We start from the raw sequence: 18,924 nt of genomic DNA, 5'->3' as shown, positions 1-18,924 counted from the left end.
TAGAGAGCAAGTTGTCTGAAATTTACTCGTAATTCAGTATTTATGATGGTAACCCCCATTATTTCAATTAAAATTATTACATGTATATGTGCCAAATGAATTTAGGAAATTATTTGAAAAAAATAGCTTCTTCTACAAGAAAATATGGACCTAAAATCCCATCAAGAAACCAAATAGCAGCACTTCCTGACACGTTGTTTTGGGGAACATATTTGCAATTGCCATCTTTATAGTATGTGATTCTCCATAAGAAGCAATAAGCCACTATTATAAGACACAGCTGGTGTTCATCATCAAAGCTTTGTGGCTTTCCACATTCAGCACTACACAAATTTTCTCATTAGTTTGTGTTCTCGGACAAACAGTTTTGTATGAACAATGCAGGAAAGCTTTTCAGTGTTGAAGAGTCTTTATTTCCTTCTTCCTTCATCCTCTTGTGAGGAGTTTGATTCAATTCTGTACTCACAGTGCAGTTACAGCACAGAAATTCAATTCAATATATTCACAAATGTATTAAACCTATCTTTCCTGCAGTGTATATAACACAGAAATCATAGCATATGGCAGACTTATGTTCCCTGTCTATCTCCACATCTCACCTCACCTTCTTTCACACTTACATTGCTGCAGAAATGAGAAACATTTTTGGAGTCCTTGAACTAAGGTGCCATTTCCACTGGAACATGCTTCTTAAAGTAATTTTTTTCTATCGTTTTAATTGTATCTCATGGAAAGGCACTCAGATAGAGGAAATATTTTTGTAATCCATTCTCCTTATCTCACATACACACATTTATTTGCAACAAATCCAGAAGTAGTGAGCAAATATTTTAACTTTATTGTTTTAACCTTTTTATCTTAAAAATATTTTTTCAGCTTAACAGCTTGACAAAAGACAAAAAATGTAAAATGGAAACAAAATTCTTTTCAACAGTGTGGTACCTACAAAGAGCAAACTGAAAAAATCCCAACGCTTAAAATAATAATAAGAGGTGATGGAACTGCTAGAGAGTGACAAGGAATATTTTCAAACAGTTAGGAAAAAAGGGCCTTGCTACCAAAATTGACACCATTTGCTGTGTGCAATACAGAAAGGTTTATAAACTCATCCCAGGTGATCCACAGAAAAATAAACATGCTCTAAATCAGAATACCTGAAGAGGCACACTGCTCAGTCTACCTTCAACTTCATCTTGCTAAAACAGCCTCATCCTTGGACACCTAATTCCTTACATCTGAGAAAAGACACTTTACACAACCCTAAAACACCTTAAAATAATTTATTATTTAATTAAAAAAAGAAAACCAAAAACATTTAACTCCTGTTAAATACAAGATGAAATGTATTAAAAATTATCTCAGAAAGTAATACAAATATTTGAACTAATTACAAGAAGGTGCTGCACAGAATCCCTTTTCATCTATCTAGTAGGCATGGAATTATGCTATAAATATCACAAGTCTTACAAGAACACTCATTTCCTATTCTTGAACATATGATGCCATCTGCTGTACAAAAAATATATCTTTAATCTCCAGACTATAGCTGGACTACAAAAAGAATATTTGGTATTGGCCTCTAGTCTAGCTCTGTTACTTAGCTGCTATACAAAAATATCAGCATATCTCCCTAAATTCAAATTTCTGAACACCAGGAATAGGTTCATTCAACTGTTCTGACAAATAAAAGAAATTGGTTGTTTACTGAATATTGCATTTTATCATTATCAAACATCCTAGTTCTGAAGCATATCTATCATAAACTGTGAAAAAATGCATTTTTTTCTTATACCTAACTGAAAGCAAGCCATTCATGCTGACCAGTCTTGGAACATATTTGCTCCTGCCTTGTATTCCACTATTTCAAGTTTCCTGAGAAACATGAGAAATTATTACAGATGTTTGCTTGTCATCAAAACATGCAAACAATTATTTTCTCTTACGGCTTAGAATTCTATTTTTCTAGCTAATGTTTCAGGAATCCAGGTAAGCAAACCATTTTGAAATTCAGTATGCCTTTTCTTTCAGTTCTGTTCCCAGTAGATGGAAATGGAAACATTAATTTGAGAAACAGGGCTTCCTAAAAATTAGCCTATTGTACATGAATGATTTTTGTTCATTCAGGTATTTGGAATACAGATATATTTACTAACCCAATATTTGTAATTATTTCCTTGATTCATGAAAGCCTGAAAACATGCATGCTAAAGGCTTCTGTATGTCCACCCTCTATATGATGTTTTAGATACAATATTCAAGAAACAACGTTAATAACTAAACATTACAACAGGCTGGCTGCTAGCCTGCAACAGAAAAAACAGCAGTATCAAGAACTGAACCGAGATGATAACTTTTCTATCTCTATTTCAGTTCTTTGGGAGCCACCTTGTCTCTAGAAATAGTCACACAAGTGGTTCAGGCAGAATGACACAATCTCAGTTTGACTTTTCACAGCAATGAGGCTCTACTTCCCAGTAGCCAAAGACTTCAGAAAACATCAATTCAAAAACATCTGGAGGTTATCTGGAGCCATAAGCTACGACCCTCTTTGGATGTTTGTGTTTTAACCTTTATTTCCTCCTGATGGCAACATCAAAACACAGTGACCTGTACACAACTCACAGGTCAGTGAAAATTACAATACCTTTGAAAAATAGATTGTTCCTACTGCAGAAAACTGCAGTGAATTGTTCAAGGATGTTGACCTGTGTTGACAGGAAGTCATTTTTCTCATAGCACCATTCTGGCTCAGTATTTCCCAGCTTGTGTGCTCCAAGGTTTTGCTACTTAGGCCATACAATGTGCAGAAACATCCCAAACAAGAAACAAACAAAAAAGACACAGGAAATTCTGCACCTAGTGCAAGAGCTCTTTCTAATGAGAGGAACATCAGAAACCACAGTTTTCCCCTAACCACACAACTGGAATTTCTTATGCACAACTATTCTGAATTGCATCTAGGATATAATTAAGTTCTTCAAGACAGGAAATTTGCACTCATTTAAGATCCTAGAAACTGACATCTCTAGCCCAGAAAGTAGCTCAATAAGGACAGTAATGATCAAATGATTCTCTGAGATGCCAACACAGGTCCAGAACAGAAGGATCACTGTTAGGTAGAGAGAAGCTTTGGTACTTATTCATTCTAAACCTTAAATACTCAATCAAAGATTCACAATGAGGTCTTGGAATGGTGCTAAGCAAAGATTTAATAAAAAACCACAAACTATTACCTGCACAAAATATCCTTAACTGCTGAACAGGAGATATCAACTGCAAGTGAGTTGTGAAGAGGTCAACAAAGGCTCCAGGATAGACAATGAAGATAAAAATTCCAAATCCATTAAATCGTACTTGTTCTCTTAAAAAGAAGAAAAGAAAAGTGAAGTGGTGTAACTGCAAACAAACAAATGAAAAACTGAGATTCTACAAAGCACACAGTTTTTGACATCAAGAATGACAAAATTTTAATTATAAAACTAATGTATTTTTTATACTATCAGTAATTCAAAGATAATTAAACCAAAGGGTCTTTTCTGCAGTAGTTGCCATTTCTAAGCAGTATACATTTTTAAGTTTGGTAAAAACATAAAGGGCAAATTCAACTTCTTTTCTGTCTCCTGTTAACAGTAACACATAAAATACTTTCTAAAAACCTGCCTAACTTCCATGTTAACATATATTTCAACATTTGGGTTAATTGTTCTGTTAAGTAAAAAATGGCAGCCCATAGGAAGCAGTTTCAAACCTATCTATGTAAAAATATTTGCAAGAATCAATTGCTTTACTTTTAAAGACATACTTCCACAGTTCTTGAATTTTTAATTTTGTTTCTCCTAAACGGACCTTAGAGTACATTGTAAACCAACAAAATGAGTGAAATGTCATCTGAAAAAATGAAAACAAGTCAAGAGGTTAAAAGGACAAATGCTAATGCCCTTCCAAACCTTAACACTCCACGATTCCATTTAAATATATTAGTAGCTGACACTATTATACAGATAATATTTTTTCCCAAGGGTTTTGCAATTACTTTTAAATGGAATTTTTGGAACAAACCCATTAAGGTTTTTTGAAGTTAGAAATTGTACAAGAGACTTAAGAGAGGCATGGCAAAATCATGTTCCAAGACAAACCAGGCACAGATCAGCTAATCCCATATCTTTACTTAGACAATATACCAGGTCTAATCTTTTCCTTATTTTCATTTATCTATCTAATGTGTATATACACAAAAAGAAGACAATTATACAAAACTATTCAGAATTAAATCTCAGACTAATACTGTGGAGTTAACTCATGCCATGCTACCAATTAATAATAGGCAGTTTAATGCTGGTTCAGGATTTCATGACTTGGGTAGAAGACACACAGGAAGGAAGAAAAAGACTTGTCTGGTACGAGCCTTGACTAAGCTAAGGCTCAAATATTTAAGCTCTTATAGTTCACAGCTAATGTCTTCTAGAACTGAAAAAAGTTCTAGAAAGCATTACATGAACTGAAAGGTGCTGCACTGGCAAAAGTGTATTAGATTTCAGGAAGGCTAAGTGACTTGCCAGAATAGTAAAATTTGCCCACAGCACAGCTTTTTAGGGAAGTTGAAACCCTGAGAATTTACAATAACAGCACTATAGACCCAACCTGTGCCAGAAGGAAAATGAAAAAGTCAAGCAGAAAACAGCAGTAGCAACACTGATTGCCAATGTACATTGGACCAACTAATTTCTCCTCTGGAAATAGCTGGAAAAAATTTTTTTGATGAAAATATAACACAAAATTGAATATTCAAAGCCTTTGCTCTAGACCTTGAATAAAGATATCACACGATTAAGATACAAGAATTATTCTTCCTTTCTGCTTGAAAAGATTCTGTGGTAACTCCTAGCTTCTCCGCAGTCTGCCAGCAACATGCACTAGAAAGAAAATTTTGTTGCTTCTTCCTGTGATGGGATAAGCAAAAGGTTCAACCTCCACAGAAAATTCCCTTTGAATATTTGAGGGAAAAAAGCTGAAAGACAAGCAGAGCATATGAAACACAGAGGTTCTCAAACCACCCCTTTGAGTGAGAATCTTTGGGGTTACAAAAAAGGTGGTATATTGGTTAAAATGCAGTCATGACTCCTTACACTCAGGAAAATCAGAGAAACAACTTAGGGCTTTATGCTCAAAGAAGAGATAATGCTGCTGCCCAGGAGAAATGTGGAGGACACCTGATAATCAGCCCAGTAATCACTGCTTAACCTTCTTATGCTAAAGTGGCATTTAACAGTAATAACTATCCGGTCAAATAATTTTTGTGAAGTAATCATCATAGTTAAGGACATTAAAAATATAATTTTTGATCAAAGCTAATGAATCATTGAGGTTAACAGGGACAAATCACATTTGACCAAGTTATTGCTTCAACCTGTTCATATCATATTTCATGAGCTATGTTTAAACAAATCAATTAAAAATCTATTTTAAAGTATCACTGTGCAATAGCACGAGTTCAAGTGCCACAAGCACAGAAATTAAATTGCTGTGTAAAAAACAGGGCCACTTTAAAAAAAAACTGTTTTAAACCTGATGCTATATTTGCACAGCAGAAGTCCCTTCTCATGATCTGTGTAACAGACACTGTATTAAAACCCTATCCCTAATTTGTACACCCGAACTTCAAATCTAAGGAAGCTATGAATTACAGACTAAACAGACTCTCTAGATAAAACAAAGCAGAGCTAACAACATTCACGGCTAGGTAACTGCTCTGCAATATTTGTCTTTGTTGTCAGAGTAGCAGAAAAGCAAAACAGAAATTACCGAATAGCTGCCACCCCATGGCCGACTTCATGTATCACACCGCTGATGAGGATTGCAGAGAAGAAATAGGTCAGCTGGCTGATGGGCAAATTGACACCAGGCACCTGTTGATGTGGGCATGACAACAAAACAAAACACGGGAGGAAAACAAGAGGTACAAAACCAAATTCATCCTGCTCCTAAATTTGCTACTCTCACTCACTTCTTCACATCCATGGCAGACCAGGGGCTGTCCTCAATACAGAATGATCAGTTTGCACCTCTTTTACCAACTTATTCAGTGTATTTTAAAGTATATTAAACATATATTATTTTGTAGAACATTAAAAAGCTCTCCAGGCACAAAAGTCCTCTCCCTGCCCTATATATTCCCCACAGCTCTGACCAAACAAATCCTACTCTATATTAAGCTCGAGAAGTTTATAAAAATGTACAGAGACTTCCATTCAAATGAAACAGGCTTGGCACTGTGTGCATTAGTTTACAATTTACTGCCACCACTCACATAGCTATAGAAAAGATCCACCTTTCAAAAGGAAATAATAAAAATTGTAAGGCACTCCAAAAAGTATGAACATGAAAAATCCAAAAATGAGTTGACAACTGAACAGTCAGTCTCTTCCTTTTCTCTTCCTATAAAAATCACAAAATTATTTCAGTTTACAGCATCAAAAAAAAAAAAGTAATTTTCATCTATTCTTCAGGTTTTGGTAGTCTACATGGCAATTTAATCTTAAAAAACCCCACCTTGAAATGAGTATACTATTTTAATTTACCTAAGACATAATATGCAGGCCCCTCATATTCTTCCCATTGCTGTGGATTCCCACCACTCCCAGGTCCTTCACTGTGCTTGCCATGAGATACCAATTGCTTCCAGACAAGCTTCAAAGTGGTCACGAGTCAAAGCATGAGGAACCCTCCCCTCCTTCCTCCTGATGGATCTTCATCCTGCTCAGTTCCATCACCCTCAGCTGCTGGGCTGCAGTGGGATTGCTCTGGGACATTTCTCCTGTCAGATCTACAGCTTTTTCTACTCATGACTGGCTGCGCTCCAGTATGCTCACTAACAACTGATGTGAACACAACAGGAATTGCAATCCAGCCTCACAAAAGAGATGCTGTGGGCAAAAACTCCTGGCCTGTCTACAGAACTCTGTAAAACCCAGCATCATGGAAAACAAAATGCTGCACATCCAACTAGGTAGGTTGGATTCTACCTTTGTTCAGTCCTGCACTTGCTTCACTTATATGCATTTACCTACTCGTGTAGCAGAATTCTACAGGAGTTGGTTGAGACAATCTAGCTGAATTAAATCCTTCAAAAGGATTCATTAATGTTAATCACCTCACAAATTCTGTTCAGTGTGATGGTGACCAAGGAATTTACCTTAACTGGCTCAGCTGTGGTACTCACAGTATGAAAGACAGCCACACTTCATTTCTGAAACACCATTGCTTGCATTACAGCATCAGCTGGTGGCACTAATGCATCACTTCAGTGGTGTTGCCTTTGCAGTGGGAGGACAGATGGCAGCAGTAAGAGCTGCCATCTCAATTCCACCATGACTACAGCCTGCTAGAACACAGCACCAGATGCTTTCAGACTTTACGTCAAAGGAGCTATTTTAAGATTCACCTAAAACAGAAGTTACCTCTCATGAAGGGCTCTGCAATCAATAGCAGTATTTTGTTAAAAAGCATGCTGTCTTGTATTTTATGACCTTGAAATGCTTTTAGTATAAGAAGATCCTTTGCTTGTAACTAATCTGCCTCTTTCCTACTTTTGTCAGTAGGTAACCAACACAGGAGGGGGCAGCTGAAGAGAAACAGCCCAGTTACCTATAGACAGGTATTTTAAATCAAGTACATGACTGAACAAAACAGGAAGCATAAAAAAATCTTAATAAAATATAAGTACAACTGTTTCTCCCTCTCTCCACACCCAGAGGGTAAAGGATAAACAGCTTTAAGCCACAGGGTAGAATTAAGTTTACAAAGAAAAAGTGGGATTTTGTTGGGTTTTTTAAAACTAATTTGCTCTCTTCCAGGCAGCAAAATACAAGTAAATGATTTTAATGGGAAGGTCCTCCTAAGTAATTCTTCACCTCTTTGCAACTACATAAATCTCATTTTGGTGTCAATTTACACTAGCACATTCTCCTTAAAAAGAATACTGAAACTGGCTAAAGGCAGAATTATACAACTGTGACCATCCAAAAATGAAAGAATGAGGTACGAAAGGAAGAGAAGAACTCAACTTAGAAGTAACCTTATCCCCACATATGACATTACTTTATCCCTATCTATTAAACTGTTTTCAGAGCCAGTCAATCCTTGGTATGAATGCAATGATATTGCCAGGATGCAGTCACTGAGGAAACAAGTCCACATTGAAATTGTGAATATTATCATACATTTATACTTTCACTGTTCCAGTTCACACCAGATTAATTCCAAAGGCTCATCTTTACTTTGGTTGTGTCTGTGTTATTTTCTCCAAAGAGCAATATATTGTCAATGATCACTTTACTCTGGTGTCACAAAAGTGGATAGATCCATACAATGACCTCAGAAAATGAAGATGTAAAGGAACTCCAGAAATGTTAGGACAGATCCTGTTGGAATGTAAATTACAAAATTTTCTGTCTCATGTTCAGCTCATGCCCTCCCAGATGCACAGAGTGCCCACTCCTGTCTGCCCCTGAAGGTAATTCAGGAGCAGGCCCTGGACAGGGGACAGCAGTGGCAGTGACAGTGGTTCCCCCTCAGGTCTCACTGCCTGCTTTTTCCAGCACACACTGAACTCTGTATATTCACTCTGCCTGTGGGAAACAGACCCAGCATCCAAAGGCACTGTGTTTATGGCACATGCTAAATCAGGCTTCCTGCACTCATGCCAGCCTAGCTGCATGCAGTCAGTTTAGTGCTTACAGGAAGGTCTATTGTGCCTGCACACAATTCTCAATGTGTGTCACTTGAAGAGCTGAGTACTTCAATAGAGTAACATGGCTGGGCACCTCTGCTCTAAGCCATGTAGCAGAAGGCAGACCAATCCCATAACACTTTCTGAATTTCTAGGAAATGACCATACATTTTGGCCACATTGCACTCCTGGTATAAAAAAGGTGACTAGGAATCCTTCCAGGTTAAAACTGTTGCAAGGCAATGTCAGCTCTTCCATTACTACCTTGTGAAGAGATTAAAAAGACAGTATTTGCAATCTCCCCTAGCCTGTGAAATACATTCCATTCTAAAACCATACAATATATTGTCCAGCACCAGAAATGCATAGAACAATTAAATATATCATTGGACTTTGATACTGCCAGAAACAGCCCTTGAAATTTCACATAGTAAATTAAGTCATAAGTCCTTGAAGAATCAAAAAATACCTCCTTGCTAACAATTCTTTGCTTCTACTATCACACCAAGTTTTTTGCCCTTCTTTCCTTTTCCACTGCTGTTTTCTATTGTATTAAAAGAAACAGAACTTGTCTCCTCTTGTCAATTATGTATGAGCTCTGCAAACTGTAAGGCCACCAGAGCCTACTGCACAGCTTACAGGAAACGAGTTCTTAACTCAGTTATATATGCTTAGTACTATAATTTTATTCTTAGTACTATAATTTAGGGCTTTTCAAAATGATTATCCAATTCCCACTCCTGAGTTTTTTTAACATAAACTCTTCCACATGTTTGCCTTCATTTTCCCTTTTTCTATACCCACTCTCCCATTTTTAAGGCTGGTTAAAAACCAGCACATTTTCATGTAGATGAACATCAGGAGTTGGGTTATTCTTGCATAGGAATATTTTAGCATCCCATACCCCATTAAGAAGCTGCTTTAGATCTGTACACAGTTCTCAAACAAAGACCTGAGGAGGGAACACTCACCACAACTTGCAGCATTCGATCATTCTGGGCTTTTGGAGCCTCGGTGAGCATCTGGGTCAGTGTTTGCAGCAGGGTCTTTCCAAGCAGAATAACAGAGCCAAACATGGCAACTATTCCAAACACCATTCCTACACTGAACCTACACAGAGAAGCAAAGAGTTCAGCAATGCACAGCCAAGAGAAAAAGGGTGTCATCTCTGGCTGTGTAAATCTCTGCTTTACAGCACAAGTTACTGCACAAAACACAGGGCAAATCTTACCTGATGCTACCACAATTCATCAACAATCCAGTACAAAAATGCTAAAGGAAACTAACAACAATAATATACATTAATAACACTTATAACTTATATTCTCCTTGTTTAATAAATGTTTTACATCCAAACCATATCCTGATCAATTTTCAAATACTTTTATTCAGTTACCCAATACAGGCAACTTGCCTGCAGCTATGAATATATAAGTTTGTAAGAATATAGAAACTTAACTAACAATGCATAATTGGCCATGTTGCACAACAGCATCACATATTTAGAGACCTGGATCAAATTATGGGGCAGCTTATGTACTTAAATATAAGTAAGCTTCTGTGTACATTTTGCATCATTCTCACAAACAATAAAACAGGCTAAAGAACAATAAATGAGATTGAACCTTTTTTAAAGAACAATAAATGAGACTGAACCTTTATTAAAGAGCAACTAAAAAGTACAACTGCAAAACCACATTAACATCAGTTTCTTAAGCTACATTGTTCTTCTCACCAAATTTTCATTAAAATCAATGTTGAAAATAATTTCAATTCATGTCACTCCACCTAGTGACAAATTTTTATTCAGCATTAATATTATTACTCTTATTTTACACTGTCCTATAGCTGAAGGATGTGATAACTCTTTTTTTCTAACAAAAAAACACTTCCATGATGCAAATCCAGCACATACACCTCACTACCAATCCTTCCTCCTCTCATAACAGCTCAACTGTTCTCTTATCAGCCTTAATGAAGCTCACTGGGAATTAGTAGATTTATTTTAAGCAACATGTACTTGTAATGTTAATTAAAGAGACTAGTGGAAACATTATACTGTAATAAATTATACACATTGAAAATTGTAATTGATATAGAGCTATTTCAGACTGATTATTACAAAATCATTACATACTAGAGAAACCAATCTGAAGCAGACCTCTCTTCTATTACTATCTCAGGGGTAGCAATACAGGAAATGAAAAGAAATTCAAACCTTACTTATTTTATATTTTCAGAGCAGATACAAAGTAATGCTAGGAACTGCAACTGAACAAGTTTTCTAAACCAATCCAGGAGCACCCATATTAGACCACCCTACTTATCTACCCATTCCCAGCACTCTGCAACCTTTGCAAGGAAAGGTGTAGGCAGCTAAAAGACAGAATTTAAGTAAGGTGCTCCTGAGCAGGTATCATTGCAGAACGTCTGAGCAATGATTAGTTAATCTACAGGTACAGAGCTGGCTCTGAATACTTGGTAAACTGTAGTGATTGGGAGAGCTAAGTCTACAGCATTGGGAATGATCTAGGACCTGAGCAGCTGCTTTCAGACCTACTTCTGTATTGCAGCATTGCATGTAATAGCTGTACTCATCAGAACTATGCATACTTCAAACCACACATAAAAATAGTTCAAGGATTTCTAGTTTTATAGAATCTCAATATGCAACCTGTATTACATTTATGTGTATTTTAGCAGAGGATAAATACTTATACTGGCACAGTACAATTAGAGCAACCACTCCAATTGGTTTAATCATTAGCCTATTAAAATATCCATGTCTACCCACTGCCCTTCTAATGCTGAAAGGCACCAACGTCGTTCAATTGTTGACTCTGACAGAAGAAAAAGGAGGCTGAATTGGTACCATAAGTAGAGAAATTTGGGTTTCCATCTCCCCCAGTTGTAGAACTGGCGGTTGAAGAGCGCGGTTTGCCAGCGCAGGTGGAAGGGAGAGACGCTCAGGCCGTACGTCAGCAGCCAGTCCTCGTAGGACGCCTTCAGAGAGTTGGAGGACTGCAAAACAACAGAAAACCAGTTTGACCAAAACATTCTAGGAAGATTTTGTAACGTGACCAAGCAGTAAATGTGATCTGTTTATATAAAAGTAGATACACAATTTCAAGTAGATGTCCTACATCTTATTTACATTTTGACATATAGGTAGGTGTGACATATAATGTGAAAAAGTTATGTCACATGTAATATCATAAAAGTTATGTCACTGTTTTGATGTTATTCCCAACAACTGTAGGTTTGTGAGAGAGGCTGGGTATCCAGAGTTATCTGACAAACAAGGTCTTGCATCATCACCTTTCCTAGTCTTAAATCCCTTTCAGTAGTTCTGCTTTCTGGTTAGAAGGATAGAGACTGTTGATGGTATTCTTTCAACAACCAATTATACTCCAATAAACATTTTAGAAACTACAATAATGAAAAATGCTTCTTTTGTCTCCAGCTGAAAAAAAACTTTCTAAAACGGATGAGATATGGCTTGGTATTGCAGATACCTGCTAGTAAGGATAAAAGTAAGGTCTGTTTTTCAAACTCAAATACTATGCCTAAAGAGGGCCTGGAATATCTGATCAGGCTAACAAAAAAAAACACAAGGAATTTAAAATTATCAACCTGTATTGCAATAGCAGTTTCACTATGGTAACTTCCCACCATTTCAAGATACTTCTAGTAGTTCCAAAGATTTCTCTTGATGAGAGATGTAACCTATAAATATGACCTATGAATACTTATCTGCAGCATTATCTTGAATTATAGACCAACAGACATGGTTTTTGCATTGCTAACTTTACTTTATGGTGACTGCATTCGCAATAGGCTTTAGTCACCTGCTTCATGGAAGCTTGTGTCAGAAACCCAGATGAAGGAATGCTTTCCTTGGAGGAACTCAGAGCTCAGGAAAAGCACAGGTGAGCTTTGAGCATTCTGACATTGGGCAACTCCCAAGGCAGGAGTGTCTGACACAACCCAGACAAGGCTTTGGAGCTGTCTGAACTGGAGCACTGTTCCCAAGGATCCCCACAAGCAGCAGCACCTACTGAGGACATCCAAGTGTGTAGCTCACAACAGGCTTCCTTCTCCTCCCTGACAAGGAACTCCACAAGTTTCTGGCTCTTGTCCATGGTCCTTTGAACAAATTTAGAATTTGCCAATTCCTTGCATTCCTCCTGCCCTGCACCACAGCGGTGCTGGGGGTTGAGGATCTCATACTGCACAATTGTATTAACAGCTTTTCTCATTTTGTCAAATTAATTAAATCTTGACCACTATATGTTTATTTCAAATAACAAATTTCCTCAGCTGTGAGACCCATTTACTTGAGCCATTGTTCGCATATCACCTATTACACCATTTATCCTTTCTGCCTATATATTTCTGTGTCATTTCCTTCTTCACCCTACTGATTTCAGCCACATTTTTTGTTCTGTCAGCTGAGGACACCAACAGAAATTTTCACTGTAATGCACTCCCATCAACACCACTCACTCCTTATGGCATCATTAAGTTTAGTGTCCACAATCATATCAGCTTTTGCTAATTTTAACAGAAGAGATCACAAAGATGATTAGACTTGTACACAATTAGTGATACATAAGCCAAAGAAAGAAAGCAAAAGACCTCCTCACATAATCTACCAGATAATTAAGAACAAAAATACATACATCATTAAGAACCCCTGATATGAGAAACTGTCTTTTGTGAAATACAAAACAAAGTCCAATTCATTCACACAGTCAAAAAAAAACAAACTCAGAACAACCCAAATACATTATTCTAATAAAGTTAATCAGATACATTGATTTGATGCTTGAAAATGCGCTCTTTCTATCTCATGCAAACCCCACTTTTTTCCCTAGAATTGCCACAAATTCATCCCTTAGAATTCATTCCAACAACATCACAGCTCCACTGTCCTAGCAAGACATAAATAAATGTGACGTTTTCCATGAGGAATATGGAATCACTGACCATGCAGCTGTTAAATGTGGAAAAGAAGGTACCAAAAATTTTTCATTTTGTATTTTCCTCATACGTTGTGTAAACGTTATTCATGATCACTAAATGGCTCCAAACTTTTGCAAAATATGTTCAAAATCTCTTTGCAAAGTTTTGCTCCTTCTGTCCTGATCTCAGTGGGATCACCACATTAAATACACACCCTCATGCCCTGGCATGCTTCACTTCAAGCTGCTTCCATACAGGCCTTGGCCTTGCTTCTTTGAGATCTAAGAGATCTTTGTTAGATTAGTTTTGCTATAAAAGCAGCACTTATTTATTTATGCGGCCTTTAAAATGCTGGACACCTGCTAAACACTCCAGGAGCTCCACAGGTACCTGCCAGCAAGCAGCAGTCCTTAACATTCTTCTCTGCTGGCAAAATCTGTTCAAGAGCTCTGAATCATTTCAGCTTCCTGACCTTAAAAGCTGAGAGCCAACCTTGACTGAACGTGTCTAATGCATCCTTTATTTCCCACAGCAGAATGAGGGACAACCTCCTGCACTTCACTCGTTCCTGATCCTTCAGGCAAAATGGAATGTGATGACTTAGGATGCTGGGGAGAAGGAATTCGGGGGTCTGAGTGATTCCCTCTTACAGAAGCCAGGCTTCAATGAAAACGTTGGCGGCAGTGGTACAATGTGGAGCAACAAGGGGGACTTAACATTCAAAATTCCAGCTTGATTTGGCATAGCTTTAAGTTTCCTGACACAAATGTACCTTTTAGTTCTAGCAATTTTATAAAATGTGGATTGAGCCGTGCAAAAATACATTTATACACAGTTACACTTTCTATATTGTAGTCTAGGAGTGAAAGAGCCAAAATAAAATATTTAAAATCTGAACAAAACCAGTAATGGAACAAACTGAGCAAAAAATATTGCACATTGAACAGGTTTACAGAATAAACATTAACTGCAAGTTACAGCACACATCCTTCTCTTGCCAAAAATATCAACAGGATCACACATGGAAAAGTGCTCCCACATTGTTTTTCACTCATGCTCTGTACATCCTCTTGGTGTAATTACACTGAAAGCAATTTGAGATTTAAACAGTACAATTAATTAAACAGTACAATGTTGCTGTGATTGCTAGCAGCCTTGGGTTGTGACTGTGGTGGAGATTTACTGTACAAGCAGAAAAACAAGCAACCTGAGCTTCCTAATGATATAAATCTGGTTATTTAATCCAAATTCTATTTCAACTGTGGTACTCACAGTGAAACCTACAACAGAGATGTACAACAGGAAATCTACCAGTAAATTCACTGAAACTCAATAGCTCCCACATAATTCCTGAGGATTAATAACCTTGGTCAACTTTTAGTTAAAAGATCAGAATTAAAATTTAACTCCTGGATTCTCAGGCTTGCTATAGAATTCTAGGCATCCCCCCCTTCTTTTTCAACATAAATCAGGCTTCAATATGCTTCAGTGCAGAGTTTCTTTTTTTCCTTCCGTTACTGCTGCAAGAAATGCAGTGGCTCTCTTTATTTACAGAAATAATTTTATGGTTTAATAAATGAATTTATGGTCTAATGCAGAAAGAGATCTTCAGAACCTCAGATGCAAATGGTCTCAGCACCATGGCACACCAAGTCTAGTACCTGAGGTCAGTTCTTGCTTCACAGCCCAGGAGCCTTCATCAGACACAAAGCTGCTGCCAAAAGAGAAGCAGCAGCCTCCTGACCTTCAGTTAGACTACATTCTTCTGGTACCTGGCTAACCTCATGTGTTTCAAAACAATGCTGTTTTTTTTTTTTTTGGTTTTTTGTTTTTTTTTTTTTTTTTTAATACTTAACATAGACTTGCTGCAAGAAAATTTGAGAAGTCTTCAGGTAAATGACTGCATTTATTATTGTCACTATGTACAGACTATATTTTGCAATTACCAGCTTTCATCACTAACAGAGCTACATTTGCTCTCCAATTAGCTGCAGGGGGAGACACTTCTCCAAGTTTTCTAAGCACCTGAATTTTCTTGTATTTCTTCCTATATTTTACAGGAGTGACAAAATGCACATTTTGTACTTTCGTATCACTAAGCTTTATCTGCCTTGGCAGAAACAGATGCAGCTCCTGGACTGTAAAATTAAGAATTACAGATCAAACCTCTCATTTCATTTTCCCTCATATTTAACCAGCATACAGCCTACTTTGTATGCATTCTTTGCAATTTCGGTCATGTCTTAGAAATCATCTGAATCTGTCAAAAAAAATAACCCAAAACAATGCCACGCCACTTAATGAAACTTGAGCCATGCACAGATGCATCCCAGATTTAACAAATGATGTCTTGGTGTATTTTCTTCTTAAAACTTCCCCTCTAAATCAGAAGCAAAAGGATGAGTCTCCTAATACACTCCAAGGAGCAAACTTTATTTCTTCAAAAAAGTATTTGTATAGAGTTCTGTCTCAAATTTCTCCAGTAAAACTAAAGGCATTCAAAAGAAATAAATATGCATTGCTTTTTACATTTTTTAGGAAAATCATCATTGTAAGGCACATACTCTACGCCGCAAACTTACAAGGTTGTATGTTACGTTTAGTTAATAATAAACTCCAGACACCACGTTAAACTGCCACGGAGCCGCTTAAGCAGTCTATTAAAAGCTGTTCTCCCTAACTTTTCGCGGTCCCGGTCCTTTAGCACAGACCGGAGCCCGTGCACTCTCCCGGGCGGCGTTTGGAGCGCAGCCCCGGGGGAACGCAGCAGGGGCTGTGCGGCCCGCGGGGGGGGGGGGGGGGGGGCGCTCCGGGGGCCGGGATCGCCTCAGAGCCCGCGGGGCGCAGCGGGCCCGGCCCGGGCGCGGCCGCTCCGCCAGCCCGGGCTCGGCAGCGGGGCCCCGGGCGGCCCGGCGCGGGGGGAACGGGGCTGCCGCTGCCTCCTCCCGGCCCCGTCCGGCTCTGCGCCCTCGGCCCTCACCTTGAGCAGCGTGTCCGCCAGGTACACGGCGCACCAGCCGCCCAGCACGGTCACCACCACCGGCACCGGGATCATCGCGGGCCGCGCCGCGCCTCAGCGCGGCAGCCCCGGAACCCAACCGGCCCGGAACCTTTCTCCCACCGGCTCTGCTGCCCGGGCGGACACTTCCGGGAGGCGCGTAGAGCGAGAGCAGGTGGCGGCATGACGTCACGGGCCGGGGCGCGGGGCAGCGCTCGGGGCGTTAGGGCGGGGCGCGTGCGCAGTGGGGCGGGAGGGCCAAGGGGCGGGGCGGGGCTGAGGAGGGCGCCGCGGGGCTGAGGGCGGTTCCCTCTCCTCTGGCTATATTTCCCTCATCTGCCTCTTTAAGTGGTTCTTTGGAGGGGCTCCACTGGCAGCGGTCAGGAGGCTGCGCGGAAGAATAAAAGTCGTTTGTGGTGGCAAGATGAAAGCTCATTGTAGAAGCGCTTCAGTAACGAGAGAGTAACGGCGTTCGCTTTAAGCGCTGACGTTCAGTCAGAAATTAGCACCGACCTGGTTGCACAACAAAATCCTTCTGTGCGGCTGCCTGGGAGCACGACTTTTAAGCAGATGCTTCCTGGGCCCCGAGTTTCCTTCGCAGGCGGCGGTCAGCGCTAATTCTCGGGCCGTGTGCCTGTGTTGGGTCAGGCTGACACGGAGCTCGTTTTCCCTCACGACTTCGCATCGGTGCCTGCGGAGGTGTTGGTGACACTCCTGGGTGTGCACGGCATCAGCGCTGTCCCTGCGACATTCTCTCTGTCAGGGCAAGGTCCTGGGAGAGGATGCTACTGGGACAGCTGACCCAAATCAACCAAAGGGATGTTCCATACTGTGTGGCATTAGATAAAAATACTAAGCAAAGGAAGAGGATGAGGAGGCATTTGTTATTTACAGTGTTTGACTTCCACAGCAAGTGAGAGAAAACAGCCCTGGGCAGCCTCTCAGCATTGGCATTTGTGGGCACAGAGCAGGAGTTGATGCCAGTCGTGCATGCTGGCTTTCACTTGTTCTGTTTGCTCAATTCCTTTGTCTTTCATCTCAGCCCAGGGCTTATCTGCCTCTTACATTTAGATTTTCCATCATTCTAACAACCCCACTTTCTGATGGAAGCCATCCATGTTGACTGATGCCTTTTGAGAAGGTTGGAAAGAACTTCATTTGGACGTAAAAGCTGAAGAATTACTGGAAGTGTATCCAGCTCTGCATGCAACCGAATTTGAGTTTATGCACTGTCATCGATGACTTTGGGATGTCCCCAGCATCTAAAAGGACTTAGAAACAGTAACAGCATATTGAGATCTGATAATGATTTTCTTCTGCAGTGGTTCTCAGTCTAACAAATTTTATCAAGTAATTGATAAATTATGCAAATATGGTTTATTCTACACCTTATTGGTTGAAAACTCAAGTTGTTCCATAGACCAACATGAATTTAATGTAAATATACGGACTATAAACCAGTGGTGGTCCTCAGAAGCAATGGAGTGGAATTGTATTCAAACAGTTGTGAACACAAGTACTTTTTCCTAGTGTCATATCCTCACTGAAATAAAGCAAACTAAAATGGACATGTTTAAATAAACCAGTTGGTGACCAGGTTTTTGTAACATCATTGTATTTTTGCTTCTACATTCAGTTAGCATACCATAAAAATACAGACTTGAATTTTATTAAGTTTTCATAGAAATTGGAAGTGCAACTAAAAAATGAATGAAAATAAGATACACAGTCTATATTTTACTGCTGGAAAAGTTTATCTCAAGAAAACAAACAAAAATAAGAATTTTCTAAAATGCAGAAGATGGATGAACAGTTCCATGAGTTCTGAGCGAACTGCCAGCCCCAGTTCTGACTTGGGTAACTTGAGCAGGTGTTTTGCCCAAGGCAGAGAGGCAAAGTTTATCCTTGTTCCCATGGAGTTAAATTGTTGTGGACTGTGATGTGTTACACGGAGTGGTTGCATTTCAAAGCAAAGGTATTCAGGATTAAAGATTTCCACTTCAGAATGGCTCAGGAGGTAGCACAGATCCTGATACACATTCTCCCCCTGCTTGGTTGTGCTTAGAGCTGGTATTCAGCTGTAGCAGTGGCCAGAGCAGAGTGCCCTGCAGTCACCATGTGAGTGCACAGTGTCCCCACGCTGTTCCAGAGCACTTCAGCTGTCACAGTGTCAGGAGTCACAGCTGAGGAGTGCTCAGGGGAGGGCATGGCTGGACTTCAACAGGGCAAGTAT

At 39.3% G+C, this 18,924-nt stretch overlaps 1 protein-coding gene across 1 annotated transcript in view; it reads right to left on the bottom strand.

Moving 5' to 3' along the window:
* MBTPS2 (membrane bound transcription factor peptidase, site 2) overlaps positions 1-16,817 on the bottom strand; it is a 41,354-nt gene extending 24,537 nt beyond the window's left edge. Inside the window, exons 1-5 of the mRNA XM_066545429.1 lie at positions 16,674-16,817; positions 11,601-11,749; positions 9,700-9,838; positions 5,803-5,906; positions 3,234-3,361 (exon numbers count right to left, since the gene is read on the bottom strand). Coding sequence (XP_066401526.1) covers positions 3,234-3,361; positions 5,803-5,906; positions 9,700-9,838; positions 11,601-11,749; positions 16,674-16,748 — 595 coding nt within the window. The 5' untranslated portion in view covers positions 16,749-16,817. The remainder of the gene's footprint in view (positions 1-3,233; positions 3,362-5,802; positions 5,907-9,699; positions 9,839-11,600; positions 11,750-16,673) is intronic.
* Between the last annotated feature and the right edge of the window lie 2,107 nt (positions 16,818-18,924).

This window comes from Molothrus aeneus, chromosome 2, assembly GCF_037042795.1.
Source record: "Molothrus aeneus isolate 106 chromosome 2, BPBGC_Maene_1.0, whole genome shotgun sequence".
Taxonomy (NCBI): domain Eukaryota; kingdom Metazoa; phylum Chordata; class Aves; order Passeriformes; family Icteridae; genus Molothrus; species Molothrus aeneus.
Note: the sequence above shows the minus strand (reverse complement) of the source record. Positions and strands in the feature narration are given on the sequence as shown.